Source organism: Poecilia reticulata, chromosome 5 (assembly GCF_904066995.2).
Source record: "Poecilia reticulata chromosome 5, P_reticulata-male-v2, whole genome shotgun sequence".
Classification (NCBI taxonomy): Eukaryota; Metazoa; Chordata; class Actinopteri; order Cyprinodontiformes; family Poeciliidae; genus Poecilia; species Poecilia reticulata.
The window spans coordinates 16,964,375-16,992,349 of record NC_088834.1 but is presented as its reverse complement, the minus strand read 5'-3'; the positions used below and the strand labels follow the sequence as shown (position 1 = coordinate 16,992,349).

Below are 27,975 nucleotides of genomic sequence, written 5' to 3'. Positions count from 1 at the left end.
GATACGTCGAAAGCACAAACATCACCCGGGTTTAAACCATCAAATCTGCTAAAAACAAGAAGGGAAAAAAAAAAACCATTCAGATGTGTTTGTCGTCTTTTTAATAATTACTGTCAGGCAAAACCCTTACGAACAATACATTTATGACAGGTATTCTTACAGTACAAGACAGAACTCAAGGAGATCAGAGCCAGTGGCATGGCCACAACTGACCGCTATCAAGTAAGACATTCATCGTCATTTAGATTGTTCCAACTTTCACAGAGTTCACAAATGTGTTTTGCATTTGACTCGTATCAAACACAACAGTTTTCTTGATTACCTAGCAAATTCTAAAGACCTCGATAGAAACAGCAGAGTAGAAAAAAAACAAAAAACAAAACAAAGAACAAAACCTTGGATAATAAGCAGAGGAATTCCTGATTTTATTTCAACTTCCTGTTAGGATGAACGATGTACAATATATTGCTTTCAGGTGCACGACTTTAAAACGGGTATACCTCCCCAGAAACACATTCTTCAGATTCACCTTCCTCTGCTGTTTTTTTTCCTTTTTTTTCTCGTCTGCCAGCAGGTTAGACAGAGGTGCAGCGGTCAAACCGTTAAACCGCAGGAGGAGCTGCTTCTTAAAGGAATAAGTGAGCCAAACGTACAGTAGGACCAGCAGCCCCTCCAGAGAATTGCAGCTTCCCTTCATTCATCATCATTCGTTGGAAACTCAGTTTATTCGCCTCTTTTCATACAGTTAAAATAGAAAGACAAAAAAAAAAAAAAAAAAAAACTATTCATGTTCTCTGAGAGTCTTGAGACTAAGACACAGTATCCAGTCACAGCGTACATTGGAGGAAGAAAAAAAAAAAAGAAATACAAATGACACACGGTGAGTATTAAAAGCTTCATATTTGATATTACACAATAATTAAAAAAGTCGAACAGGAGGCAGCACGGAGTTTGGACTGGTCGCATGTTTAGTGCTCAGAGATCAAACGTGTAACACTAAAATATGAAAACAAAAGAAGCGTTTCAAGCTCCAGAATCCGTGTTGCCCGTGAATGTAAAATGCTGTCTCAGTGGAGCGTCTGGGCGTTTCCAGCCTGATTGTGGTGTAAAAACAAGGACACACATGTTGGTGTTCAGCAGGACAGGACCTGCCCCCACAGTCTTCAGGCCATGAAGTAAAAAGTTCGTCCTGCAGGCCGAAAAACCTGCAGCCTCATTTATGAAAAGGTCTCTCCCTCTAACAGACATTATCCTGCCCTCTAAACATTAATAAAGTTTGCCTACTATTAGACATGGCAAAAGTTACCCACCACCTCCCCATCGGTCTCATCTCCAACCACAGACGCATCTCGACAAATTAGAACGTGAAAAGGTTGAATTTAGTCAGTAATTCAATGCAAAACTCCCACCGTACGCAGATACATTACATGGAGCCACATATTCCACGCATTTATTCCTGTTAATTTGATGCAGTTAATGAAAACCCAAAATATAGTTTCTCAGAACTTTAAAATATTACGCAAGACGAATAAAAAAAATAATGCAAATGTGATTTTATGGATGATTATCCAGTAGACTGTAGAGGCGGGCGATGTACAGTTAAAGTTTTATCATGATGCTTTGTGATACTATCATAACAATAAAAACTATTTATTACTTCTTTTTTGTTATTATATAAACTGCAACTGCAGGACATGGCAATGATAGCTCCAAAATACAATGCTCTTTTAAAACATTAAATGAAGAAGTCGGATTAGAGTTGCTAAAGTTTTTTGATAGTTATTGATACTTTCATTGAACAAACAGTGGAAGAGAAGTAAAACTAACGATTCTAACAGTATGGATAGTTTTTTTTCTTCCAAACATCAATTGGAAATCATCGTGACAATGAGAAATTTATCATAATAAATGATAAATACGATAAAAGCCCACCTGCAGCAACCAGTCAAAGAAATTTCCCATTATTACAATCGGCCTTCTGTCACCTGAAAAACGTTTCCAGGGTTAAAAGACTAACGTCCCAACACGATAAAAAGACACTCGTCCATGGATTTAACTATAGTTGCATTGATTATTACAACAATGTGTTTACGGGTTTGCAGCTGATCCAGAACGCTGCTGCTCGCGTCCTGACTAAAACCAGGAAGACGGAGAAAATCACCCCACACCTAAACTCCTGTAGCTCAGAGAACAGACTTTAAAATTCTTAGTTTATAAACCACTGAACGTCTTGGCACCAAAATACCTTACAGATCTGTTGTTGTTGTATCAGCCTTCTTGTTCTGATCTGCATCAACAGAACCAGAACCAAACATGGCAAAGCAGCATTCAGCCTCTACAGACATCCAGAAAACTGCAAAAAACACCCGAGTTCCTTTAAATCAAGATTAGAAAACAACCTGCTTAGCGTTTCATAATAAGTGGTGCATTGATTAATTCTGCTCTGGATTACAACTTTCTATTATTTTTAGTTTGCCACTGTAAAGTAAAGTTTCTTTTTTGTGTTGTTTTTTTTATTATGTAATGCATTCATCAATTGCCTTGCCGCTTAAATACACCATATAAATAAACTTGACTTAATTGATCTAATGTAATATAATTTTTTTTGAGAAACTAATTTTAGGTTTCAAAACAGCTTTAATTCATGAAAATGAACTGAATATCACTCTAATGAATCTAAATGTGACAAGAGTTTCATCCCTTTGCATTGAACTACTGACAGAAACGAACTTTCCTATGATATTTTAAGTTGCTGACATGCGTCCGTACGGTCGGCTTCCCCTTTGCCCTCGTTACCGTCTCATTTGGCAAACCCTTTCAAAGTGACATCAGGGAAAGCTTCAGACACCGTCGCCTCAAATGCAGCCCTCAGTACAAGTCACAGCGAGAGAGGTACCTAGGCAGACCTCTGGGTATAGAAGAGAATATAGGCCTGAGTGTTGCACACTTCCTCCACGCTGCAAACCTTCATCTCAGAGTCGTTACAGTGGACCCAGAAACCTGAAGAACACAAGACAAAAAGGTAAACAGCGACCCCGACGAGACGGGACGGGAGCGGGACACGAGGACGAGCGTTTCCTCACCTCCTTCTGTGTTGTAGCAGTATGCGGTGTAGTGCCCTGAGCCGAAGCCTTTACCATGATGCATGACCACAGCCGACAGATCGTAGGTGTAGCCTCCTCTGTGGACAGAGTGACCTGAGTCTGTGCAGCAGTACGGTTTGATGTTCAGAACCTGGTCAAAGGCCACATGGACGCCGATTTTCTCCCTGTGGTTCCGGCCCGACCATCTGCCACAGGGAAGATTTGGCATTAAAAACAAGACACAGACACAGAAACAACCACAGAGCAACGTGGGTAGCTTTTTTTTTTTTTTTTTAAAGAAGTTTATCAGACAGGAAGGAAAGGCGGCAGAGAAACTTGCCTGAAACGTTTGAGGTGCAGCCGTAAAACCTGAGGTAAGCGGTAGATCAGAAGCTGCTTACGTGCTTCTGACAGAACTAAGGGTTTGTGGGATGATTTTCTTCTTCTTTCTAAAACCAGGAGAGAGAATTAAAAGTTATTCCACAAAATAATAATGAAAAAATTCACATTATTAAATCTGCAACGTCATTCTTTTAAGAACTACTTCACTGTGTCCAGCAATTTATTTTACATCACTTCAACAAAAGACCAGTACCTCTATGGTTTGTGTTCTTAGGTAGGAGAACAACAATCTGCACTTAGAAGCCATTTTACTTTGTTCAGATGTTTTAAATTAAAATTTCTCAAACTTCAGAGCAACAGGCATTTGCATTATTCAAATGAAATAAACAGAAATGGTTAAAGTGCACATAACTGAGCTACAGTGACCTGTGTTCACACCCACTGAGCCTTCTCACATTTACTCAGTACAACCACAAACCACAATGTATTTCTCTTTTGACTGAACTAAGAAAAATAAAAAATTATATACCGTTTTCAAATATATTACAAAGCAAATCTGAATAGTGATGTGTTTATACATTAATCGGATTAATTTTGTTGCATAAACCTGCAAAACGAAACAGTTTTGATCTTGATTCTAAATCCTAAATCTGTTTTGTACCCAGATGTCCAGCACTTTGCTTGAAAGCACTTCATTAATAAAATAATTATTAATGGTTCAAAAGTTGTAAGTTTCAGACATAAGCAGGGATCCCCCACCATCCCAGTCAACCAATAAAACTCTAACCAAAATGGAAAATCTGTCTTCTAATGAAGAAAAAAAAGTGATCACCCTGAACAGCGGTCCTGTTCTGCACAAATTATCTTCGAGTGTCATTAATCAACTGCAGCACTTTGTTTCCAGTGAGCGCCGACTCCCCTCCTTAGCGCCACACACACTCCCTGCCAGGCAAGTTTAGTTTACATCAAATCAACCAAACGCAGAAGAAAAAGAGCCTTGATTTTCTTTTCTTTTCTTTTCTTACTAGATGTTTTCAGTCATGATACGGAGCAGTCTGTCGGCGGACATTTTGTACCGACATGAATGAGTTGGTATCCACTCTGGAGACGTTTACTAAACGCTTTGTCAACTACTCATTTTCTAGAACTTACTGAGTCTACTTTAAGGATACTTGTGACGTTAGTAAACAGCTCTGGAAAAAATGAAGAGCCAACTGCAGTGAACCACATTGAAAACCTCCTGGTTTTTCCACCAAATGTTGATTTCTAAGCTCTTCCTGAGTTAAAACATTTGTTTTTGTTTCTAAATGAATATGAACTTGTTTTCTTTGCATTATTTGAGGTCTGAAACCACTGCATCTTTTTGTTATTTTGACCATTTCTCATTTTCTGGAAATAAATACTACATTTTTGCTTAGAATTTCAGAGACATGTCAGTAGTTCATAGAATAAAATAACAAAGTTCATTTTACTCAAACATTTACCTATGAAGAGTGAATTCAGAGAAACTGATCATTTTAAGTGGCCTCTTAATTTTTTCCAGAGCTGTATAATCCATCCTTAACATTTGATTACCATTTATAATGCATCTTGTTCCAGGAGACTTAACCTTTTGCAACAGAAAGCAGAACCATAAAAATAAAGGATTATTGAATTCCACAATTAATCCAAAATATTTTCCATCAAATAAATTTAACTAGAGAAGTAAGAGATTACCAAATGGTTAAGTAGATGGGTTCAAAAATGGCGACGTGGCTCTAAATCAGGGGTAAAACACGGTGAAGTAGAAAATCTAAACAAGAACTTCATCAGCATTTTGGGTTCAACAAGTATCCATTTAATCTGTTCAGGTCAAATACTTTATATAAGGAGGCAATTTAAAAGTTTTCTTTAACTTTGACACAGAACTGTCAACTAAAAACCTTTATAATTCTAAAAACCAGACAACAGTTTCTCTTTAACTTTCCCTTTTGCCTGTGTGCTTCTGGACTCTTTCAAACTTGAAAAGAGGGAGCAATGTCTCATCTGGTCCTGAGGCTTATTGTTTAATTGATAACCTTGGTAAATAATCATCATTTAGACATGAAAAATACGTATTTTTCGGACTTTAAGCCGCTACTCTTTCCCCACGCTTTGAACCATACGGCTTGTAGCCCGGTGCTGCTTTTCTGTAGATTTTTCTTCAACCACCAGATGGCGCTTTAGCAGGAAAAGAATCATTGGAAGTCAAAATTGGAAATCAAAGAAGAAAGTGCTGATTTTCATTTAGAACAAGCACATGCTAGCAGCATGGCACGGTGGAGAAATGATTTCAAACTCAAACCCCCTCATCATGGAAACCACAAAAAGAAGTTCATATGATGCAGCTTTTAAGCTGAAGGTTATCGATCTGGCAGTACAGATCGATAGCCGCTAAGCTCGAAGCGAACAAATCCATGATGCTGCGTCCTTAAGAGCAGTTTTGTTAAGTGGAAAACCGAGAACGGCGGAGATACTAGCGGCTTATATCTTGTATGTTTCCAGTTTTTGTTGTTGTTTTTTTTTTAAACTTTGTGGGTGAGTTTATAGTGAGGTGCACCGGAAAATACGGTGTTTTCTTTTTATTTCTGTTGTGAAAGTTATCAAGTGAAAATGCAGCTGGCGAGAAAGGTTTGTACTAACTGTTGCAGTGGTTGCAGGCATAGATGTTGCCTTCAAGAGCCTCCATCTCTGTAAACTTGGACAGCATCTCTATGAGGGAGCAGCTGCGCTGGTAAGCAGTGGCGCCTGGGCCTTTGTTCCTGCTGTGATATCTCTCTGGAAACTCCAGCGATAAATCCCAGAACGGCTCCACTGTGTTGGACTTGTGCTTACAGGACAGACACGTCACCTAAAAACAGGACAAGAGGAGAAAGGAAGAGATGAGGATAATATCAATCAAGTAGCGTTTTAAATTCTTATTTTCTGAAGCTTCATATATAATCATGCAACTTCTGTTGTTAAATTCTGCATTTTGTTGAAGAGGACTGTATAAATAAGGTCTGACTGATAAAGTGTCCGAATTAGAGATGCAGAGTGAAACTAGCTGGTCAAACTCAAAAATCTGGTCTGAAGTGATTAATTAATAATTGAAATAATTGCAACCTAATTCAGTAAATTGATTAATCATTAACTGGAGTAAACAGACTCAGAAAAGGCCATTAGCTGAAAGAACACCACATTCTGAGCAGTAATTAAACCAAAACTGTATATAATAACTATTTTGCATTTCAGATATATTTAAAATAAACATACATTAAAGGAATGCCGTTTCTGAATCTTAACATTTTTATTTTCGTATTCATAAAGGGAATTGACCAACTTATTTGCATCTTTTAATGAACTTGTAATATTGTATGAAAAAAGCTTTAGTGACTAAATGAAAAATTTGAAGAAGGTGCCAATTTTTTTATCCAACTAATCATCAGAATAATTGATAGATTAATCGACTGTCCTAATCTGAACACCCCATAACCAAACAGAGTAAGCTGCCGTGAACAACAACAACACTCTTCAGTGGTCGTTGTGACTAAGCGGCCGTTTATGCTACTAATAAAATGCGACCACAATCAGACTTCTGTGTGAAGAATTTACGACCCAAAGCGACCCGCATGCGCTGATGTCACACAACAGTGCATTGTTCACGGAAGTAACAATTAACGCCGCCATCTTTGGATCAGTTCTAAATTTTGGAGCAGTATCGGTGTGATCACATCAAAACAAAGCAAGCTAATAAAAAGAAAGCATTAACTAATAGCAGTGGCATTTTGTGGCACATGCCTGCAGCTTCTGTATTATTTTCATAATAATCGCTGCTTGCTTCAGCCACGATTTACATCCTGGTTTACCATGTCTGGCTTCTTCTGGTGCAGAATTATGACACGTTTCTCCTGTCCATGACGAAAAAGTCAGATAAAATGTGACATGACCGCTGAGGCTGCAGACGCCTTGAAAACAATGTGATTTAGCACCACATACGGAAGTGGTAGAGCTCGATTTTTTTTTTTGAGAGTTAAAAGATCAGAACTGGGCTGTATATGAAATATGGGTCCAATATGAGCAAAAACAAATAAAAAAATTTGTCAAGTGCCATTTAAGTAGAAACTGTATTTTGCACATGTGAATATTTGTCTGGAGTTTGTCGAAGGTCCAACAGAGTCAAGCTTTCAACAAAAACTGTTGAAATGTCCGTTGAAATGATTAAAATCTTACTTTACAAAAATGATCTTTAAAAGTTTCCCTAAAACAAAGTAAAGCCCAAACAACACAGTGATGGAGCTGAATGCTGAATAATTGGTAGCTGATGAGAGGCTGTGCAACCAATTACAGAAAAATTACAATTTTAAAGTGAAATGAATGACTGTCACAGAAAAAACAACCATGGCTTTTGAGGTGAAGAAGAAACCTGACCATCATTTGCTCTTCTCAGACTTTAGGGAAATGTTTCATTGTTTAGAGGAAACAAAGTCTTTTATATAAAGAAACAAGCAAAAATAACAAAAAGAGGAGTTGTAACAAGAAAGAAATTGGTTTTTTTCTTGTTACAATAGAGCTGCACCAATAGATAAGCCATATATGGAATTGGCCAGTTTTCAACTGATCAGTGACCTGGAAGTCAAATAGAGAAAAGTCTGCTCTCCCTGCCCCCCGTTCATTAAATCAGGGCTGTCCACAGAGCAGCTTGGGGCCATTTTGTGGCCCCTGGAATGACTTTGTGCATAATAACAATGATGAAAATTTGGCCTCCACCACAGGTGAATGAAATGGACTGAGATTTTAAATTAAGGCAAAATTAAAACTCATTACAATGGAAAATATTTCACACAACACACAGAATTGGTCTTTTAATAACCACACCCCTTGTGCTTTTTACCATCTAATTTTATACTAAATAAACTTTGGTGCAGCCACATTTATTATTCATCAAACTTGGTTAAATACTCCTGGTATAAAGTGACCAAATCATGTACCTACTGCTGAGACAATACTAAATTCTGTATTCATTTTTAGAAAATATGGATTTTTTATTTTATTTTATTTTACCAATGCACTCCTTGAGTTTCTAAAGTTCAGAGTGATGTCAGCAGGTCTTATGCTTACCATGTTGTTCCAAAACCGTGTTTTACAGCTTCCATTTATTTGGACTGAATTTAAGTCAATTTGATGGTAATTATGACTATAATAACAAGAATAAAGTCGTAATATCAGGAAAATTAAGTAACTTTGTGAGAACTCCTACAGAATAATTAAAATTATTGAGCATTTTATGACGTTATACTTCAGTATAAGTCTTACAGATAAGGAAATACGTAATCTTTTAAACACACCTGTATGAAATTATTATCAGTAGTACAATTTTGAAACGACCGTGCAAACAACTGTCTATTTAGAAGAAAGAATGACACGGACTGAACTGCTGAGATCAGATCTTGATAACCCTTTGGAAGCCATTTCTCATCAAAACGACTTCTTCCTCACATTTTAGCTTTGTTGTTTTTTTCTGATAAAATTGTGTCTTTATTCTGCCGATACCATGACTAGATTTTCATAACAAAGATCCTAATAGCCTGGCCCTAACGCTCCACCATACATCTCACAGAGAGGATGATGGAAATAAAAATCACTTTTTGGAAATAATTTCTGTCATTTGCAATTTCTTTTTTAGAAAAGCAAGCAAGGAGAAATCAAAAATCAATTGAAATTTGATCAGGTATGACAAAAATCTGAGATTTTATTCAGTATTAAGTCTAAAAAAAGGTCTGACTGGAGCATTACTAATCAGTGCTGAACAGCTGGATTTGCTGCCATGCTGCCGGTCTCACCTGGCTGAGCAGCTGCCCGTGAAAGATGGTGTTCAGAACCTTCAGCACTTGCTTGGACAGCTTCCTCTTTGTGATGGGGATGACTATCCGCCGCTTGGACCCCTCCGTGTCCAGCTCCTGCTGCACCTTGTCCAGCAGCTCACACAGGAACTCCTGGGCGTCTTGCTGGTCGTAACCGCGGAACGCCGGGATGAGATTCCACACAGAGTGCAGCATGGCGAATGGAGAGACGAGAGTCCACCGGCCCGACCACATGACCCTGAATAGCGTATGCAGCTCGTGACACAGAGACATTTGCTGGCGAGTCGAGCAGCGAGGCTCTTTGGGCTGGACCAGTTCTGCAGCCTGCGGGGACGGGGCGACGCTCTCCTTTTTGTCCACGGGCAAATTCCAACACCCCGCCTTCCCCATGCGTCCCAAAGGGTTCTCCGACAGTGGCGGCGTGGTGCCGCTGTTGACGACCGCTCCAGTCACCCCCTTAACGCCCTGGGAGTGGTTGGTCTTGGCCAGCAGCTCCTCAGTCTCACACAGGTCCAAAGTGAGGAAACACTCCCTGAATTTCTGCAGGTGGCTCAGCACTTGCAATATTGAGTTCATGTAGCACGTGTTTCCCAAGTTGCGCAGACCGGTGACACCTGGAGCGTGCCTCCTCCGCGTCACCGCGTGCGTGGAGTAGTACCTCCTCAACTTAGCGGCTCTCCTGATCTGTGGCGCCCTGCGGGGCAGGGCGAGGAGTGAAGGCTTCTTGGGAGGTGGAGGTAGGCGTTCTGGGGGGTCGCGAAATTTGCGAGGAATGAGTGTCATGGTTGAACGTGGCGCCTGAGTCAGAAGCCTGGCACTCTTCCTGGGAGGAATGTTGCCGAGGTCTTCCAGGAGTTTCCTTTTCACCTCCTTCTTTTGTCTCCTGGCCTCCTCAAGTTTCTCCTTGCGCTGGTTCTGAACCTCTTGGTGTTTTCTAATCCACGTCTGAAGCATCTTCCCTAGGAGCGCTTTCCTCCTGTGGCGAAGGGCCAGCTGCATGGCAGGTTGCGGCCCACCTTCCAACACCCAGGGGGCACAGTCCCCCCCGGTGGAGGAGCGCAGCGACCGCCTACCTGGGCTCCGGACGGTAGAGAGAGCGCCTCTGAGGAGCTTGAGGTCTCCCTCTGCATTATCGTTCAGTACATAGTCTCCACAGGCGAAGCAGAAGACGTCCAGCTCACGCACCTCCATGGCCAGTGGGTGTTGGGACTCCTGAAAGTGTTTGAGGAAGTGCTCCTCTATGAAGCGTCCACAGGCAACATGGGAGCACTTGAGGCAGGCCCACACTGAATCTGTGGTGCTGCACTCCACACAGTGCCATTTCTGTGGATTGAGGATGGAATGGTCTTGGCCCAGACGAAGGCGAACCACGTGCTTACAGCGATCCATCTGTCCGGATGCACATGTGGCCTCAGTTATAGGACACACGTCCTGCAGCGAAGCAGCAACTCATTCTGATGGAAGATTCACACAGGAAGAAAGAAAAGTTGCACGTTTGTTAATGTGAAAATATGATTTCCAGTGCCTTGTAAAAGTAACCATACTAAATCTGTAGAAAATAAGCAATAAATCAATTAATTGCATGACAGATTGATAATTTCCATTTGCATGATCTAGTTTTTTCTGTCTCTTTCTTCCAAAAACTGGATAACAAAAAGTTTCAGTCTTAACAAGCTCCTTTCTTTCAGAACAACTTTGCTTACAAAGACTACGGTGACTTTATTTATTTATTTTGGACATTTAAAATGTCTTCCAGTGTTAAATGTTTTTTAGGAATTCAAGTTTATTGAACTATGAGAGGGTGAACTCCGATTATTATGTCACCAGTATTATACCACTGACATAATACCTGAAATCGGTCTCAGAACAGCATTATCGTTTATGGCAATAACTTCTACAACAACTTATGATGCCACTCAAACCTTTTCACAACACTACATTGGTGAACAAACTTACAGTTATTGTCTTTTGGGGTAGGTCTATACCTGCTCTGCATTTCCTCAGATTTTTATCCATTTTTATTTTTAGAAAATAACTCAAACTCTGACAGATTAGCAGAATCTGCGAACAGCAACCATTGTATCACGCCACTGATTCTCATTCTGATTTATGCCGTAATTTTGACTGCGCCAGTCTAACATATGAATCCGTTTTGATCCCGACTGTATTTTTGCAGTCACTGTCCTGCATGAAGGCGGACCACGTGTTTGCTCATGTTGCAAACTGCAAACATGACTACTTATGGCTTTCTTTCAACAATAAATCTCTTCCAGCCACTCTTTCATAAACAGCAGAGTTGTAGCGTGAACAGGGGTGTTGTGCAAAGTCAAACACTTGGATAAGTATTGTTTTCATTGCTTTCTTTTAATAACATCAGTCACTTCATAGAATAATAGCTTGCTGCAATCAATGTAACCACCACTACTACCAGCAAAATATATTTAACAATTATTAAAGAAGTACTTGAATAAATGCTGGAACAGTTATAGTTGGCTGTAATCATCTGCAAAATTTTATTTGCTGCAATTAATCTTTCTTGGCTTCTGGAAGAAGGTTTCCAAAGCCTCCAAATACAAGAACTCAGATGTTTGGCCCATTTATGTCTACATTTCTTTATCTCTGTATCTATATATTTATTTATCCGTCTCTCTCCATCTTTAAGTCTTTACCTACTGTATGTTTCTCTAATGATCATGTATTCATTTACTTACCAAGCTTAGTCTAATACTGTTGGGGGGAGTATTTCCCCTCAGACAGTCAAGAAGGATCACAACCTTTTATTCGATGACTGGATTTTTGTCGGAGGAAAGACACATTTTGTGTTCTAGCACCTTCGCCATGTGTATCAGGAGTAGGAAAGCTACTCTTGCTGTTACTCACAGGAGTGCAAGTGCTGCCATTAAAATTATATAAATTGCGTTTAAAAAATCTCAGATATGCTTTTTGTTTTGCGACATTTTCATCTTGCGACTCAGCGTCTGAGAGAAGTACAGAGCAATTTTTTTTGACCAGGTTTTGTTAACTTTGGTGTTTCAAAAAAGAGAGCTGAAAGTAGACGAGCGTGATCTAATTTTGTTTATTTAGGCTAATAAAATCAATAGAATTAACTGTAAACACATACAATTACTAGGTACATGCCGTGTTCCTGTTGGGGACAGAGGGTAGGGGAAACGGTAAACTGGGATCTTGTTTTATAACCAAACCCCGCAAAAACCATCTCCCCTACTTTATTCCTGACCCAGTTCAGTGCTCACACTGACCTCTGAGGGTCAGAACAGCTGAGACTGAACATTTTCTGAAAACACATCTGTAATTTTTGTATTCACGGATATGCTACACTGTGTTCCTCTATGACACAAAATCCCAATAAAACACAATCAGGTCCGCAAATGTGACCGGTAGAAAAGTTAAAAGGAGTTGAACCCTGCAAAGCGCCGTAGACCACTGTCTCTTCTAATAAGCAGAGCTACTGAGCATACATATATATATATATATATATATATATATATATATATATATATATATAGAGAGAGAGAGAGAGAGAGAGAGAGAGGAAATGAAACGGGTATACTAACTGTACAAGAAGTTCTCTTGATCAGATCTGTTGCGTCATATCATCTGAAATCAGCAACAAGCCTCAGGCCGATCACTCACGTCCACCGTCAGCACCAGCACCAACAGGAGAAGACTGGAAAACAGTCATGACAGGTCGCATAATGGACCAATTAATAAGGCTGTCGGAACCGCTAAATAATACTACCCAAAAATCTAGAGATGTGCCAATCAGGTTTTTTCCTGCCGATTCCGATCACCGATACCGATCACATAATTATTATTTTACTGGTTACATTATATGGAAAAAGGAACCATAAATTCACCTTAATTTAGACAAAAACTTGTTTTTAATAACTTTTTCCAAGAAGAAAACTAAACAAAACAGGCATTGTGCAAATTGTACTGCTATCAGTAATACTATCTTTAACAGACTGATAACATATGAAGGCTCTGAAGAGGCTAAATAATACAAAGAGCCAAAATAAAACCTCTCAACATTGCCAAAAAAATTCAAGTATAAAACTTAACATTCAAAGGCAAATAAAGGTTCCATTGCAATAAACAATCCTGAGTTACTGAATGAAAACTTCTTGTTAGCATGGCGGCTAGCTGATTACTGCTAGTTCTGAGTGGCTGTTTCTGACTGAGCGGAGTAATTATGCAGAAAAGAGAGGAGATCGATTATTCTTTCAGAGATTATCTGTCTCATGTTAGGATAGCGAAAGTTTTAATACGTATGTAAAATGTTTTTTTAAGTTAGATGCTGCAGCTTTAAGCAAAGGTTCGGTGTGAGAGTCACTACCAGGTGGAGCAAAAGCGGCGCTCAGTCTGTGAAATATTACTACCTGTAGCGCGTAGCAGCGGTTCAACAGTGAGAGCAGAACCAGCGTCTTACATCGCAGCTCGAATACTTAAATAATTTTGTGGGTTATTTGTTTAGCTTTCTCACCGTCATGCTAATCCGGGTGAGTGTTTGTAGCTGTGCGCCGCTTTACCTGCTATCTGATCCTCCATATGTCTTTTTTACTGCAGTGAGCCTCGATGTAGCCAAACTCAAGTATGGCATTGTTTTTATGCCATATTAGATTCGTCGTGTTGATGCATTTTGACGTGCTTCACCCCACGTGCTTCAATTTTCCGCCATAACGCGCAAACTTCCCCCCAGTGCGTTATAGTTCCTCATCGCTTAGGATTTGTTGCTGCGCGTTTGCGCAGTGTGAAGGAAAGAGACCAGCTGCACAGGCAGGCTGCAAAATGAGATGCAGGTGATCGGTTTGTGTGATCGGCAACAAGAGCCGTGATCGGCGATCATACACTTTTTCATGGAAATCGGCCGATTATGATCGGTGGCCGATCGATCGGCACACCTCTACAAATAAGGCATTTGCAGTGTTTCACATGAAGAATTTTAATGAAGGCTTTTTCCAATTCCTGAAGAAAATAGTCACTAAACGCATCATAACAGATTTATTTTAACAAGGAGGGTTACCTTGTATTCATTTATTTAACTATTAACAAGATTGTGAATGAAATCTAGCAGGACATACAATACATGATTATTTTAAATAATTTTTTGCAATTCCTTATTGTTTTCAAGCTCTGACTGTTAGCTTCGTTTCATTATGAACCGAGATCAAACTTTGGCTCCTGTATAAAAGCTTTAAAAATTGGCTTTTACAATTGTGATTTTTGTTTTTAATGAAGATATCAACTGACTTTATATGAAGAGGAACTCAAGAATAAATAGTGTAATTTTAACAGTGGGAGTAGTAGAAAAACAACATATTTTTTATCCCAAAAAATTTGTTTTATAATGTGCATATTTACTGTGTTAATATTTTGAGTTAGATATCAAAGATTTGACTACCTTTTAGGACACAGTCCACTGAAAAAGTAATAAACTCTTCACAGATTTCCTCTGATTTTATTTTCATGCTTAACGATCCTGTTTAAACATATTTTTATGAGACAATGGCAACCCTAGTAAATAAAAAATACCATTACATTTAAGGGAAAAGTTTTCCAACTTAATCTGGCCATGTGTGAAAAAGTAATTGCCCCTTAAATGCAAGACATAGATATACCACCTTTGGCAATAACGACCACACAGTATTTTACGTCACTGTTGAAGAATATTGCCCCACTTGTCTTTGCAGAATTGTTTAAACTCGGCCATATTGGAGGGTAATTTTGGTAGCCCATCCTCTTCTGGGAACATTTCTAAATGTTTTCTCCATTTGCTCTCACTGGGCTTTACTTGACTCGAAAAGACTTAGTAATGGCTCTGTAACTATTTCCAGACTGATAAATGTCAGTACGCTTTATTCTCATCTGCTCTTGATTTGTTTTATTTTATTTTTTTGATAGGGCTTGTTTGAGATTTTTCTTTTGTGTGTGCACCAACTTCATGTTTCGTTTAATGTCTTGGTTGCACAGCTCTGGCAAAAATCATCCTCGAGTGGCCTGACTGCAGAAATTAAAACCAACAGATACAATTAATCACAGCTAATTTCTAATTTAACAAAGACGGAAATTGTTCACAAAGGACCACATCGGTTTAGTGACTTAATAGTTTATTTTTGTTTTTACTTATGTTTGACAAATTTGTTTGGCAATCTGAAATACTTAGTTATGACAGAAAAAAAACGTTAGAGGGGAGACTTTTTAACGTGTCCCACACAAACATGGCGTTTATCCCACATTTTATTGAGCTGGTCTTTCTAATCAACAAACTTTCAGCATGTGTTAAATTGTAAATTCTTTTGACAAAGTTTCATGGTGTATTTTAACAAGTACTTTAAATAAGGATTAGAATTATTTCTACCACCACTTCCTTAAAATATACAAAAAGGGTACGTGTGTTAAAATAGCATGGTTAATCCTTTGTGGTGTTCTGATCTAAACCAGTTTTTCCTCTTTGTGCAACTCATTCACTGCTTAACGCTGAAAAATTTCCCTGAAGAGAAACCATGATCTCTCTGGGTCAGGGCAACTGGTCCCTTCTTGGTTGCACACAAGCCGTGTTATGTTGTGCTGCTGCCGCGTGCATGTTCACGTTACAATCGCATTAACCCTGATATTTAACATCACTACATCTCCGCTGCGTCTATGTGTGTTTTTATCTGCTGTCCGGTTCAAGGGGAGGGGAGCTTTCTCCTCAAGCCATGCTAGCCTCTAGCTCACCATCTCCATGTTGAGCCAGAACAAAGAACAGTCGGAGAGCCACTCTCCAGGAACCTCCAACAACTTTGTTGCTGTGAGCCCAGCCAGCAGTAAGTTAGCTAACGCCGCTAGCAGCTAGCTGCAGCGGCTCTGCACAGGGCTTTAGCTCCTGCTATAAACCCCCTTTGCTGTGTTTTACCTGGAGCCCACTTTGTTATACTTGCAGTATTTAAAGTGGTGACCACTCCAGTTGCTAAATAAGAAGTAGCATTAGCTCGGCTGCTAACGCGTTTTTTAAGCGAGGACAATTGAAGTTAACCTAACGGTTGTTGTTGTTCGCTAACGTTAACTAACGGCTAAGCTCCCCGAGCGAACCGTTTAAAAACTCCCCGGTGACATTCTCCGCGTAGAGCCGCCTATAGAGATGGACGCCGGGCCTCGGTTGCACTCGTTTTTTTTTTTTTTTTGTTGGTTTTTTTGTTTTTTACTACATTTGCATCACCTTTTATTTAGGGAAAAAAAGCAAAGTAAGGTTACCATCGTCAGCATCCATCCATCCGGTTCACTCTGAGAGCTGCGGCGGATTGTTGTCCTCCTCACAGATTGAACAACCCAACTCTCTAAACGAGCCCGGACCCAGCTGCTCTCATTGGACCGGGACTGAGCGGTAGCCGGGATCTTATTGGCCCAGCAGCTGAACAACAGGCGGCAGGATGGGCCGTCCTTCCGTCCACCCACCGAGGCCACATGGAACAATAACCCGAAGCTCGGGCGAAAAGAACGGCTACCTGACTCCGGTTCCCCTCATAATAAACCGTGTGGTCCGGGTGTCAGATGGTTGAAATTAAGCTAATAAAATGCAGAAAGAGGAGAGTGGTAATGTAGATTTTAATCTGCGCTGGAGGTGATTTCTCCCAAAGCCCACTGCGAGTGATTGTAGTTGGAAGTTGACACAAAAAGTGACACCAGTACAAAAGCTGCTGCCTGCAGCAAGAAAAGTTTCCTGTTCTCACAAGAACAGTAACTACTTTAGACGATCAGTAGTTTATCCCACAGACTGCCTTTTACAGAAGCATTCATGCTCTTATTTTTCAGTTTTTGTCACGCTATAATTTAATCTTAGTATAAATAAAGCTGCTTTACAGGTTAACTATACAGGTCTTAGGTTATAAAATACAAAGTTTGAACATTTTAAAGCGATGGTCAAAGAGTATGGCATAATTACAAATTTAGAAAGACAGAGTATTGTGCATCGAAACCGACCAGATGGGAAATAAGAGCATTAATAAGAGATTTAAACTTGTTCTGTCTCTGTTAATGCTGACTGAAGAGGAGCTAGTTTCTAAAGAAAAACTGAGAATTTTTGTCTCTAGATGTGCAAAGGTAATAAAGAAATTGCAAACTATTCTTCTCCTTCGTTTACACAATTGTGTATTGGTTTATTTTGATCTATGGAATGAAACACCAATAATAAATTATTGGAGAATAAATTTTACTTTTAGACTAACATAAAGAATAAGAACAGATAACAGTGGTATAAATACTTGTGCAAGGGTGGTGTACACAATCACAGCAAACAGATTTGAATTACTAAAATATTCTGTCCCTCTGGGGAAATTTAAGAAAGTCCATCCTATTTTTGTTCCAGTTTCAAATAATTTTAAGCAGCTTATTTACTTAACTGTACAAAACCACAGATGCCACCACTGCATGCACATGTTGAACTACTCAGTTACACATTTCTTTTAATGTGCAGTTTTAATTACTGCACATTATTTTTCTTGTGTTGTAAATTTGCCTTCACTGAACAGTCTCTTGTTCTCATTTCTTTTACCTTCAACTTGCTGCTGGTAAACCTAAATTTCCCTACTGAATGACAAGGGATATTCGTTCTTTTGAATTCTGTCATTGTTTATGTTGAAATTAAATAATAGAAAACAATGTTTTAATCAAAACTACATTTGTAAAAAATATAATACTGTCATAGATCTTTACTTAAAGTACTTTACCATCTATCCATCTATTTTTTAACCTACAATTACCCCTAATTTATTATATTTGTACCTGAAAGGTCTATGAAATGGTTGATTATTGTAAAAAGATGATCAGTTTCAGTCTTTCTAGATCGCTCAAACGTGACCAACCATTAAGGTTTTTGAAGTTTCATTATATTAATATTGTCTCTGCTTCGTTATAGTAATCTAAAAAAAAAAACACCCAAATTATTTATATCGCTTGTATAAAAATATAAAGACTTTTTCTATCATATTATGAAGAACCTTGCTTGTATATTAGTATTTAATACACTCATCTTTCATCAGGATGTTGAAAAATGAGCATAAAAGTAAAAACATAGACTCTAGATACTTTTTAATATTAAGCGTTTTTTTATTTTATTTTATTACAAAAAGGTTTTCAACAAGTTAGGGAGATTAATGCACAGTTGTAGCTACAGCTAAATGAACAGCAGGCTTGCAACAACTCTTATGCTGTCAGACTGATCCATGGGACTAGAACAAACATATGAACACAGTAATAAAAAAAATTAAAAAAAACTATGTTGCAGACTCAACGCACATTGCTTGCAGGGATCTGTAATTTACGAAGTTTGTTGAACAGCTCCAGGTACTGAGTCATGGTGTCAACACAGTCCGCTGGAGCGAAGAGACCCTCAGGTTTGGCAGCAAACACGGTTGGAAGTTCTGGAACGTTGTTGCCTAGAAAGGACTGCATGAACTCCCTCATGAGGTTCCAGCAATCCCCTGGTACCACACAGGGACAATATTCTACCTGTCAGAAACAAACCCACAGTTAAAACTGACAGACTGAGAAGCTCTTCTCTTGCTTCTAATATCAAACCGTGGCCGCACCTCCACAGATATCCCCCTGGCGCTGGAGCTCATTGTGACAGCGCCGACTTTGATCAAGAAGTCACAGTAGCGATATCTCGAGCCACGGCACTCCACTTTGTGTCCCTTGGCGTTCTGGAAATGACTTTTCAGCTTCACCATGAGGACGTCAAAGTTTGCGTCTGCTGTCAGGCAGGGTCCTCCCTCAAACAGAGCCATGCAGCTCAGGGGAACCTCAGAGTTGTGCATCACATATAAGAGTTTGGAGGGCTGACCTGCAACAGGAAGGCAACACTGACTTTATAGAAATGCAGAAAGTTTTGCAAAGTAAAGCAACAGAGTCACTTTGGTGAGAATTGTAGGTTTTTACATTTTAAGATTAAGTCAAAGCACTATTGAGTATTGTAATCTGAAAAAGAGCTATTCAAATTAACTTCAACTTAAATGAAAAAACTAGTGCCATTCATTTGAACTTAACTTGACTAACAAAATGAAGTAGGCTAAAATATCTTAAAACATATCACATTATGCCGAAGTTTACCTATACAATAAAAACTCATATATTTATGCCAGTGTTTTTCAATCCTGCTCTTCAATGCCCACTGCCCAGCATGTTAGATATTTTTCTACTGATTTTTCCCACCTGACTTAAAGGTGACATCATGGAAAATTATTGTTGGGGACAATTTCAAGAGGCTTGAAAGTTTCATGTTCTTCTGTTCAGACAATTATATGCAAATATAAAGTTCACCCACAAGCAGTAAAGATCAACAATAGGCTTTGGACTGCACTTTAAACATATATTTGCTGTTGTAACTTGAATTGTATTTTGTATGCATTTTCATATTCTTTTCTCCGTTGTAATTTAATATGCCACTATTAGAAGTGCCAAACTGTTTCCTTCATTGTTCTTATAACAGAGTCCATAAAGATGAATGATTTCATATAAACAGCAAGGGGAAGCCTGGAGTGTCAATATACACAATGAATCAAATCTTGTACCACATATTACAGTTCAGTACACTCAAAGACATTAATTTGTGGTCTGAAATCATAAAAATGTGAGTTTTGTCACCTTAGGAGGAAAAAGGGGTTGAGAATACCATCTCAACTGTGAAGTGTGAAAGTGGCAACGTCATCTTATTTGGGTGTTTGCGGCAGGAGGGACTGGTGCACTTAAAATACATTGAATCATGAGGAACGAACAAAACGCAGGAATATCGGAGCAACATCTCAAGATACCAGGAAGTGAAAGCTTTGGAACAAATGGGTTCTTCAAATGGACGACGACACAAAGCATAAACCTTTCCGTAACAAAGGTGAGGTAGATTGCTGAACTTTACCGCCTGGATTTCCTGTAGACTGATAAGTCTCACAGTCCACACAGAAGCTGCCCTGCTTCACAGCACCCAGCTGCTCCAGTTTCTTATGCAGGATGTCCACTGTCTGCTGCACACTCTTTCCCTCCGCCACAGGAACCGGACACACACTGCAGTAAATACAACACCACAGTCAGAGAATGTTTACGGGGAAGTAGTGGGATGCCAGGCAGGGTCTAGTTCTGTTACCAGACATCCCATATTATTTATCTAGTGTTGATTCACAAAAGCGAAACAACAAAACAGATATAATAAATGATAATAAATGTGCGAAATCACAGATTAAAGCATATAAAGAATAAATATAAGTATTACCATCAACTGTGAACTCACCAAGTTACTCCCATTGATATTTTTCGTTCTCTCCTCCTGCCTTGTCGTTTCGCTTTGAGTACTTCCGGGTCATGAACAATCCAATAATTACTATGTAGCTAAAAGAAGGGCTGCTTTTTTCTTTTTTTGTTATTTAAACAATAATATATATGTTAATTACATCAGATAAACTAAGTGGGCATTCTTGTATTATAGTAATTATTCGATACGTTTTTTTAAATTGCTTTTGCTAAACTGGATGTTGTACGTCGTGATTTACGTCACTTCCTTTGAGGTCGACTTCCACACGTGTTGAACAACAGACTGTTTACACTGTTTGCCAGACGTGTGCTTATACTTTTAGTTACCAATGCTAACATATAACACTTATATTATTGTGTCAGCCTGAGCTACGGAGCAGTGATGCCCAAAGTAAAGAGATCCAAAGGAGGTGGAGAGAAGAGCGGCGGCGGGGCGACCGAGGCGGTGGCGCTGGCCGACCAGATCCTGCAGGCGGACACGATCCGAGCCCGAGGCCGGGTGAAGGGGCGAGACGTCCGCTCAGAAAACGACGATCAGTACGTAGATGATCGATTGTCGAGGAAGATCTTACAGCAGGCCCGGATTCAACAGGAAGAGCTGCAGACTGAATATGGACTGGCCCCGGAGAAGAAAAAGACACCAGTCACTGTTCTCGGTAAGTTTGGAGAGGTTTAAGTTTTATTTTAATGGCTGGCTGGCTCTTCTTTAAAAACTTAAACAGCTTAAAAAAATAATAAGCCGGTTTTACTGAATGAAGAGTTAATCATAGTTGTAATTTGTTTAGTTTTTGTAAAATGTCTCTGTACTCTACAGTTGAATTTTTTTATGGACAAATTTAGTTTACACTTTGAACTGGAAACTGTATACTTAGTGAAATATTAAGCACCTATTTTGTGTTCAGTGATATTTTTAACTCATCTTCTAAGAAAACCAGCTCAAGTACCCTTCATTCTGCGTGTTTAACATGTTTTTGTCAACTCGGTTGATTTATCTATGTCCTCAATTCACCATAAAGGCTGATCTGCTGTATTTTATACTGCCTTTCAAATTTATCCATACACACTTAACTTTTATCACATTTGATCAGATTACAAACATGAGGTTCAGTCTATTTATGTGACAGAAAAACACAAAGTTGTGTGGAACTGTGAAGTGGTAAGGAAACAAAATCTGTTCACCCCCCTTTAATCAGATCAAAGTTAAAGGTGAATAAAAACTGTTTAAAGGTACACTTCTTGGAAGGCTCTCTTTTTATCTTAGATTTTATTTTTTACAAATAAACAAAGATGTTCCAAAGTAGTGTTTTATGTCAGAATATCAAGTTGACACTTGATGAATTTAAAGTTATAGATTTTGAAATGGAGCCCTCCAAATCAAAGGTCATCTTTCATGTCATGTTGTTTTATGACGTCCTGATAATAAAACTTAACTAGGTAAATACTTGGTACCCTAATGTCCAGACTGCTGTTTTAACTGCTGGAAGAATTTAGAAAGTGTGGAATATTGAAATGGAAAAACAAGCGGGCAGTGTGATCTGAGCTCACTGTGATGACCTAAATGTTTATTTATTTCCATGTAATCCCATTAAAGGCCCCGACTCTCAGGATGCGGACTCAGATGAGGAGTGGCCTGCACTGGGACACGCAGGTGCTGGTGATGCCGATGCCGATGCGGAAGGCGACTCTGAAGTTGTTGTGGACGCCGACGATGAAAAGGCCATTGAGATGTTCATGAATAAGAACCCTCCAGTGAGGTAAGAAGCAACCACCTGAATTCATTTTGAATCTAACCGTGGGGATTATCGTAGATTATATGTGAAGTTATGCCTGTCTTCCGGTTCTAAGCTGGTCTTGTTTTTACGATGGTTGCAGGAGAACCTTGGCGGACATCATCATGGAAAAGATCACAGAGAAGCAGACTGAGGTTGGAACAGTGATGTCTGAGGTGTCCGGTCACCCGATGCCCGAGCTGGACCCCAGAATCATAGAGGTGTACAAAGGTGTGAGTAAGGTGAGTTCACCTGCATTTCTTCTAAACCCACTGGGTGAGGGCCCGGGTGACCAAAGTGCAGCCAGGGGACCTTTTGTGTCCCCTGGACTGATTTTGTTCGGTCCCTGACTGCAGTACAACAACGACATAAAGTTTGTCCACCAGCACAGGTGGTTGATACAGAATATTTTTTAATTAGGGCAAAATTATTAAGCACAAACTATTCATATTTTGGTTTCCACACTTATTGCATTTTCTTTATATCCACAGTCAATAGGATCACATGTATGACTTTTACTCAAAACCCCGTACCATCCCATCCAGTTCAATTAAATTCAGTTTAGTTATATAGAACCAATTCACAACAAATGTCTCGATGGACGATTTGTCATAACATCTGCTTGTCCCATGCTGCAGATGTTTATATAACATGACCATCCAGCCTTGTCAAAACTCCATCCACTGCTATTAAAATGGTCTAATAAATAAGCAAAGTTTTGACTGTTGGATGCTCTGGTTTCTGCCTGATGATACTGTTCAGCCTCCACCACTCGAACCGTCGTAGTTCCTGTACTCTACATTAAATATACTCTGGCAGAAAGATGTTGGCTTAAATGGAAATGTGCAAAAACAAACTAGTAATGAGAGAGCTGCACAATATTCCACAAATTTATTATCAAAGCAACATGAAGCAATATCAATATTATAAAGAATAGCTTGGACTGAAGATAATATAATCATCTTGAATGTGCTGATGTGGACATTTAGATGTTCTGCCAAGGTGATTGAGAACCTGAAACTAAGTTGTTTTATTGCTAAAAAAGCAGCTGCAGCCATGAGCAACGTTTACAATAAAACCATCTTGTTGGTGTTAAGCTACATTTTTACAGTATCTGGGTAGACAACAAGTGCTCTGAGTAGAACAACATCAACACGGTTTTATTAAGTATTTACTCATCACTAGTTACATTGTCATGGCAACATTCATTAACGTTATCATATGTTTCCCTGGAATGGTTCAGTCCTGCTACAAACCCGTGTAAATTCAAATTCTTCTCAGTTGGATTTGGCTGTTGCAGGTTTGTTTTATTTAGAAATGTGAGTTAAATGTAGAAACAATTGAAACTGAATTCGTAGTTTTTTTTTCTCTTCTCTGACAGGTTTTGTCAAGGTATCGCAGCGGTAAGCTGCCAAAGGCTTTTAAAATAATACCAGCGCTCTCAAACTGGGAGCAGGTTCTGTATTTGACCGATCCGGAGTCCTGGACTGCGGCTGCCATGTACCAAGCAACCAGGTGGTTCATCTGACTTCTTTGATTTTCAGTTAAAGTTCAGTAGTGTGGAGGTAACCGAGGTAGATGATTTAAAATGGTAAAATAACGCTTTGTTGTTTCAGAATATTTTCCTCCAATCTCAAAGAGCGAATGGCTCAGAGATTTTACAACCTGGTGCTGCTGCCGAGAGTCCGGGACGACATCGCAGAGTACAAGCGACTCAACTTTCATCTCTACAGCGCCCTGAAAAAGGCCCTGTTCAAACCAGGAGCGTGGTTTAAAGGTGGGACTCTATCCTGACTTTGCTAACGACTAAATGGAAGGTCTTACAACATAACGAAATCTGCATGTCTGGCTGGCCTAAAGTAAATCAGAACAGCATGTGACTGCACAGGAGATGCAGAAAGGCTTAGGAGAAGCGTGGTGGTGAACTGCTCGCTGCTGCAGCATTAATGCATGCATAGAGCTGACAGGTTGGCTCACAGAGTGGCCTTAACACCAAGTCGGTTCTTAAAAATCAGTTTATGAATTAGAAGGTAGAGCAAAGTGGAGCTGTGGACATTCATCCATCCGTAGTACCTACTTATCTCCAGCGGTCACTGGGCGAGAGGCGGAGTATACCCTGGACAGGATGCCAGTTCAACACAGGGACACACACGCTGAAGGACAAATTAGAGACAAATGAACCCAACAGTCACACCTTTGGACTGTGTTTGCTGAAGAAACAACACATTCAGTGTAGTAATTAAAACAAAACTGTACAAATATGTATGCATTTCACATTTAAGACATAAAAAAAATACTTTGTCTGTAAATATGTTCCACGCAGAACTCCTAAAGTGACATCGTTTTAGCTTCATCAGCATTCAAATGCTGTAAAAAAAATAATCTCCTGCTCAACATCTTTTGGTATCCAGTTATTAATTTGTCAGTCTAAACATAATCAACAGATCAGGCCTACATGGTGTTGGTCTTAAATCAAGTAGAAAGGACTGAGCTTTTCACATGTTGATGTTAGAGGTATTCTTTTAGATGCTACAAATGATCAAGTGTGCACTGAAGGAATGTTGTTATTGCATTTCAGGCAATAACGTTTTTTATTTTCTTACTGAAAAAATAAACTGAATTATTTATTTGCATCTTTTAATGTATTTCTAATATTTTTTTAAAAAAGGATAAAGTTGCTACATGAAAAATCTGCAGAATTGCCAATTATTTTTTCTGATTAATCGTCAGACTAATCGATAACTAAATCGATGGTTAGATGCAGCCCTAATTAAAATAACTTTTGGTGCTTTTGTTGAGCTGCTGTGACTTTGGTAATGCGGCGACAAGGTCATGCAGTCAACGCTCACTAATGGACCTGGGAGGAGAAGTCTGACCCACTTAGATAGACGTCAAAGCCTGCAGGGCATCGCAGCCTGTAGTGCACGGTGCTGCGGATCAGTCAGGGGGCTCCTGCCCCTGACCAAGAAAACAAAGAATGGGCAAGTGAACTTCAGAACTGGACCACGGCACGATGAACAAAGGTGGCCTGACCTGATTCCTCACGTGTTTTTTATTCCTCTGACGGCGGGGTGTGTGTTTGGGTAAATCATGACACCTGGAGGCGCTTCGGGGAAGAAGATAAGTAAACAGAGGCAGTTAGACGCTGGAGCAAGGTTCTCTTGAGAAACCTGGAGCCCACCCACCCACATGGATGTTACTTCAACACGTAGCATCTACATAAATAACACTGTTTTATTTAATCCCTGTTGGCTGTGGCGTTTTTCAGCCGGATATTGCTCCCTACCACAAAGTAGGGAGCAAACTTGTGATTCAGCAGCACAAGTTTGGACTTGTGTGGCCCTCAGCAGTCCTTCAGGGTAAACGTGACATAGACAGGGCTGATTACAGTGAAGGAGGAGCTGCTGCCGTACTTGTTAACAACAGGGCAACAATCTGAACTTCTCCTAAAACAGCCAGTGCACTGCATCCTGAAGCTGAAGCTCCTGAACAGAGTCCATCTGTTCTCTAATTTGCTTGGTAAACAGTAATCGCTATGTAGGTCCTCGTTTCATGTTCACTGCAGGCCGGGCCAAGATCCAGTTTTTTATGTCCTTTTGCAGAAACAAAGTGGGTGAATTAAATGAATGAAAGGATTTGACAGCTTGTCGCAGAGCAGAAATATCACCCTCCCTGGGATCTGACACATTTCTAAATTTAGTGCTAGATTTATACATTTTATTCTGGGGGACGCTGGGAGAGGATTAGCAGCTGCCTATTGAGTAAACGACACCGCTGCTTGTTGCTGCATAACGAGCTTCGCAGTCCAACTAAACTGGGTCAGAACAGAACTCGTGTCTCTGTTGAACAGTTCATCTTCTTTTAATCCTGTTGGTTCTTGTGTCAGCAAGTTGCTCCACTTTGAAAGGGACGATTACGCAAAAACAATCCATGTCCTAAATAATAGAGGGAGGGAAATAAACTATAAATAAAACAACAAAAACTATGAGAGTCATTACCACCAGGTGGCGGTGTTGGCCTCAAATTAATAAAATGTATGACTACCAATAATTACATGACGTCTTGTGATTAAAAAAATGTTAAAAAATGAACTAATCATCCACTTAGTCTCTCTTTGTGAAGGTAAAATGAGCATAAAATTAAATATTTACCCTCATAAGTTCTTTTTATATTTGTCCATGCTTTAGTATTAAAAGCTTTAAATACAGCCAGCTTTGCAAGTGCAACCTTTTAGTTTATCTATTAGTTTATCCAGAGAAACTCCTATTAGTGTATAAATTGTGGAGTTCTTTTTTTAAAATTTTGTTATTTTGTCTGCATCTCCTCTAATTTATGTAAAGCACTTTGAATTGCCTTGTTGCTGAGAATGTGCTATATAAATCAAATTGCCTTACCTTACCAAAGGAATGCTATGTTATAAAATTTTAGGCAATAAAATATTTATTTTCTTATGTGACGTTGGAATTGAGATTGAATATTAGCATTTGTTGATGCATTTCTAGTGTTGTACATAAAAAAGCTCATGTGTCTGTAAAATATCGAATGCGGCAACTTCTTTGTGCAATTAATTGATGACTGAAATAATTGTTAGTAGCAGCCCTAATCTTAAGTTATTTTTGTTCCACCTGCTTTGCATTCTACTGCTTTAAGTTGTTTTCTGTTTTCCGTTGGAGCACTGATGTAATATTTTGTGCCTTTGTTGGAACGCAGGTATACTGATTCCGTTATGCGAGTCTGGGACGTGCACGCTGAGGGAAGCCATCATCATTGGAAGCATACTAACTAAATGCTCCATCCCGGTGCTGCACTCCAGGTAAGGCGTCTTCCTCACATCCACACGCCGCTACTCACCGCCTCATTGTGTCGCACATCAGACCCACTGTCTCCAAAAACCGTTTTAGCGTGTGATCCGTGTAAGTCAATGCAAGGTCAGTGTTGCATAACTGGTTTAATGGTTCTCGTCTTTCAGCGCGGCAATGCTTAAATTGGCAGAGATGGAGTACAACGGTGCCAACAGCATTTTCCTGCGTCTCCTGCTAGACAAGAAGTACGCCCTGCCTTTCCGTGTCCTAGATGCCTTGGTGGCCCACTTCCTGTCTTTCCGCAGTGAGAAACGTGTTCTTCCTGTGCTGTGGCACCAGAGCCTCTTGACCCTGGCCCAGCGCTACAAAGCCGACCTGGCCGCTGAGCAGAAGGAAGCGCTGCTGGAGCTCCTCCGGATCCAAACACACCCTCAGATTTCAGCAGAGATTCGCAGAGAGCTGCAGAACTCAGAGTCAAGAGATGTTGAAGTTGGACTCCCTGCTATAGTTGAAATGGACTGACATAGTCTGCTTTTTCATGTTCCCTCAGCTTAAAAAGACTTTTGGCTGCCTTCATGTTGGAAATTTTAAAATAACAAGACCTTGGTGAAATCTGGTCATGCTGTGTCTTGTTATCGCAGATAAAACATGCTTATTAGTGGTGATGTAAGATGTTATTTCGTAACACAAATCTGAGCTTGAGAATAAAGAAGCTGTGGGAATTCAGAGTTGGATAAACTAGCAATATGGATTAAAAATCTAATGAATGATATAGATATGGTCATTGATTTTTATTTATTAACAAGCCACACAAGCTCAA

General features: G+C 39.5%; 3 protein-coding genes across 4 annotated transcripts; 1 reads left to right on the top strand and 2 right to left on the bottom strand.

Annotated features, from left to right (window-relative positions):
- Window positions 1-86: 86 nt before the first annotated feature.
- Window positions 87-16,744, bottom strand: usp49 (ubiquitin specific peptidase 49). 2 transcript variants are annotated; one of them, XM_081607183.1, is made up of 7 exons: window positions 16,541-16,744; window positions 12,862-12,974; window positions 9,266-10,740; window positions 6,087-6,294; window positions 3,424-3,532; window positions 3,084-3,289; window positions 87-3,000 (listed from the first exon to the last, which is right to left on the bottom strand). In XM_081607183.1, exons 3-7 carry the CDS (start codon window positions 10,673-10,675, stop codon window positions 2,897-2,899), a joined length of 2,037 nt encoding a protein of 678 aa, XP_081463309.1. In that variant the 5' UTR covers window positions 10,676-10,740; window positions 12,862-12,974; window positions 16,541-16,744; the 3' UTR covers window positions 87-2,896. The 2 variants fall into 2 exon arrangements, with proteins under 2 accessions (XP_081463309.1, XP_008408022.1); XM_008409800.3 differs by lacking the exon at window positions 12,862-12,974.
- A 1,623-nt stretch (window positions 16,745-18,367) lies between these two features.
- med20 (mediator complex subunit 20) lies at window positions 18,368-20,711 on the bottom strand. Its single transcript, XM_008409799.3, has 4 exons — window positions 20,565-20,711; window positions 20,196-20,341; window positions 18,874-19,127; window positions 18,368-18,793 (listed from the first exon to the last, which is right to left on the bottom strand). The coding sequence occupies exons 1-4, from the start codon at window positions 20,576-20,578 to the stop codon at window positions 18,572-18,574; spliced, it is 636 nt and encodes a 211-aa protein (XP_008408021.1). The 5' UTR covers window positions 20,579-20,711; the 3' UTR covers window positions 18,368-18,571.
- Window positions 20,712-20,814: 103 nt separating this feature from the next.
- bysl (bystin-like) lies at window positions 20,815-27,927 on the top strand. The gene is made up of 7 exons (XM_008409798.3): window positions 20,815-21,240; window positions 22,176-22,338; window positions 22,457-22,595; window positions 23,735-23,868; window positions 23,970-24,130; window positions 27,064-27,166; window positions 27,323-27,927. The coding sequence occupies exons 1-7, from the start codon at window positions 20,967-20,969 to the stop codon at window positions 27,675-27,677; spliced, it is 1,329 nt and encodes a 442-aa protein (XP_008408020.2). The 5' UTR covers window positions 20,815-20,966; the 3' UTR covers window positions 27,678-27,927.
- The last annotated feature ends 48 nt before the right edge of the window (window positions 27,928-27,975 follow it).

Coding starts and splice junctions, on each gene's coding strand:
- usp49 (XM_081607183.1), bottom strand. CDS start 10,675: ATGGATCGCTGTAAGCACGTGGTTCGCCTTCGTCTGGGCCAAGACCAT. Junction 3,533..6,086: donor TGCCTGCAACCACTGCAACA/GTTAGTACAAAC, acceptor TCCTGGTTTTAG/AAAGAAGAAGAAAATCATCC. Junction 3,001..3,083: donor CTGCTACAACACAGAAGGAG/GTGAGGAAACGC, acceptor TGTGTTCTTCAG/GTTTCTGGGTCCACTGTAAC.
- med20 (XM_008409799.3), bottom strand. Junction 19,128..20,195: donor GTCTACAGGAAATCCAGGCG/GTAAAGTTCAGC, acceptor TTCCTGTTGCAG/GTCAGCCCTCCAAACTCTTA. Junction 18,794..18,873: donor CCAGGGGGATATCTGTGGAG/GTGCGGCCACGG, acceptor TGTTTCTGACAG/GTAGAATATTGTCCCTGTGT.
- bysl (XM_008409798.3), top strand. CDS start 20,967: ATGCCCAAAGTAAAGAGATCCAAAGGAGGTGGAGAGAAGAGCGGCGGC. Junction 23,869..23,969: donor GCCATGTACCAAGCAACCAG/GTGGTTCATCTG, acceptor TTGTTGTTTCAG/AATATTTTCCTCCAATCTCA. Junction 27,167..27,322: donor ATCCCGGTGCTGCACTCCAG/GTAAGGCGTCTT, acceptor CTCGTCTTTCAG/CGCGGCAATGCTTAAATTGG.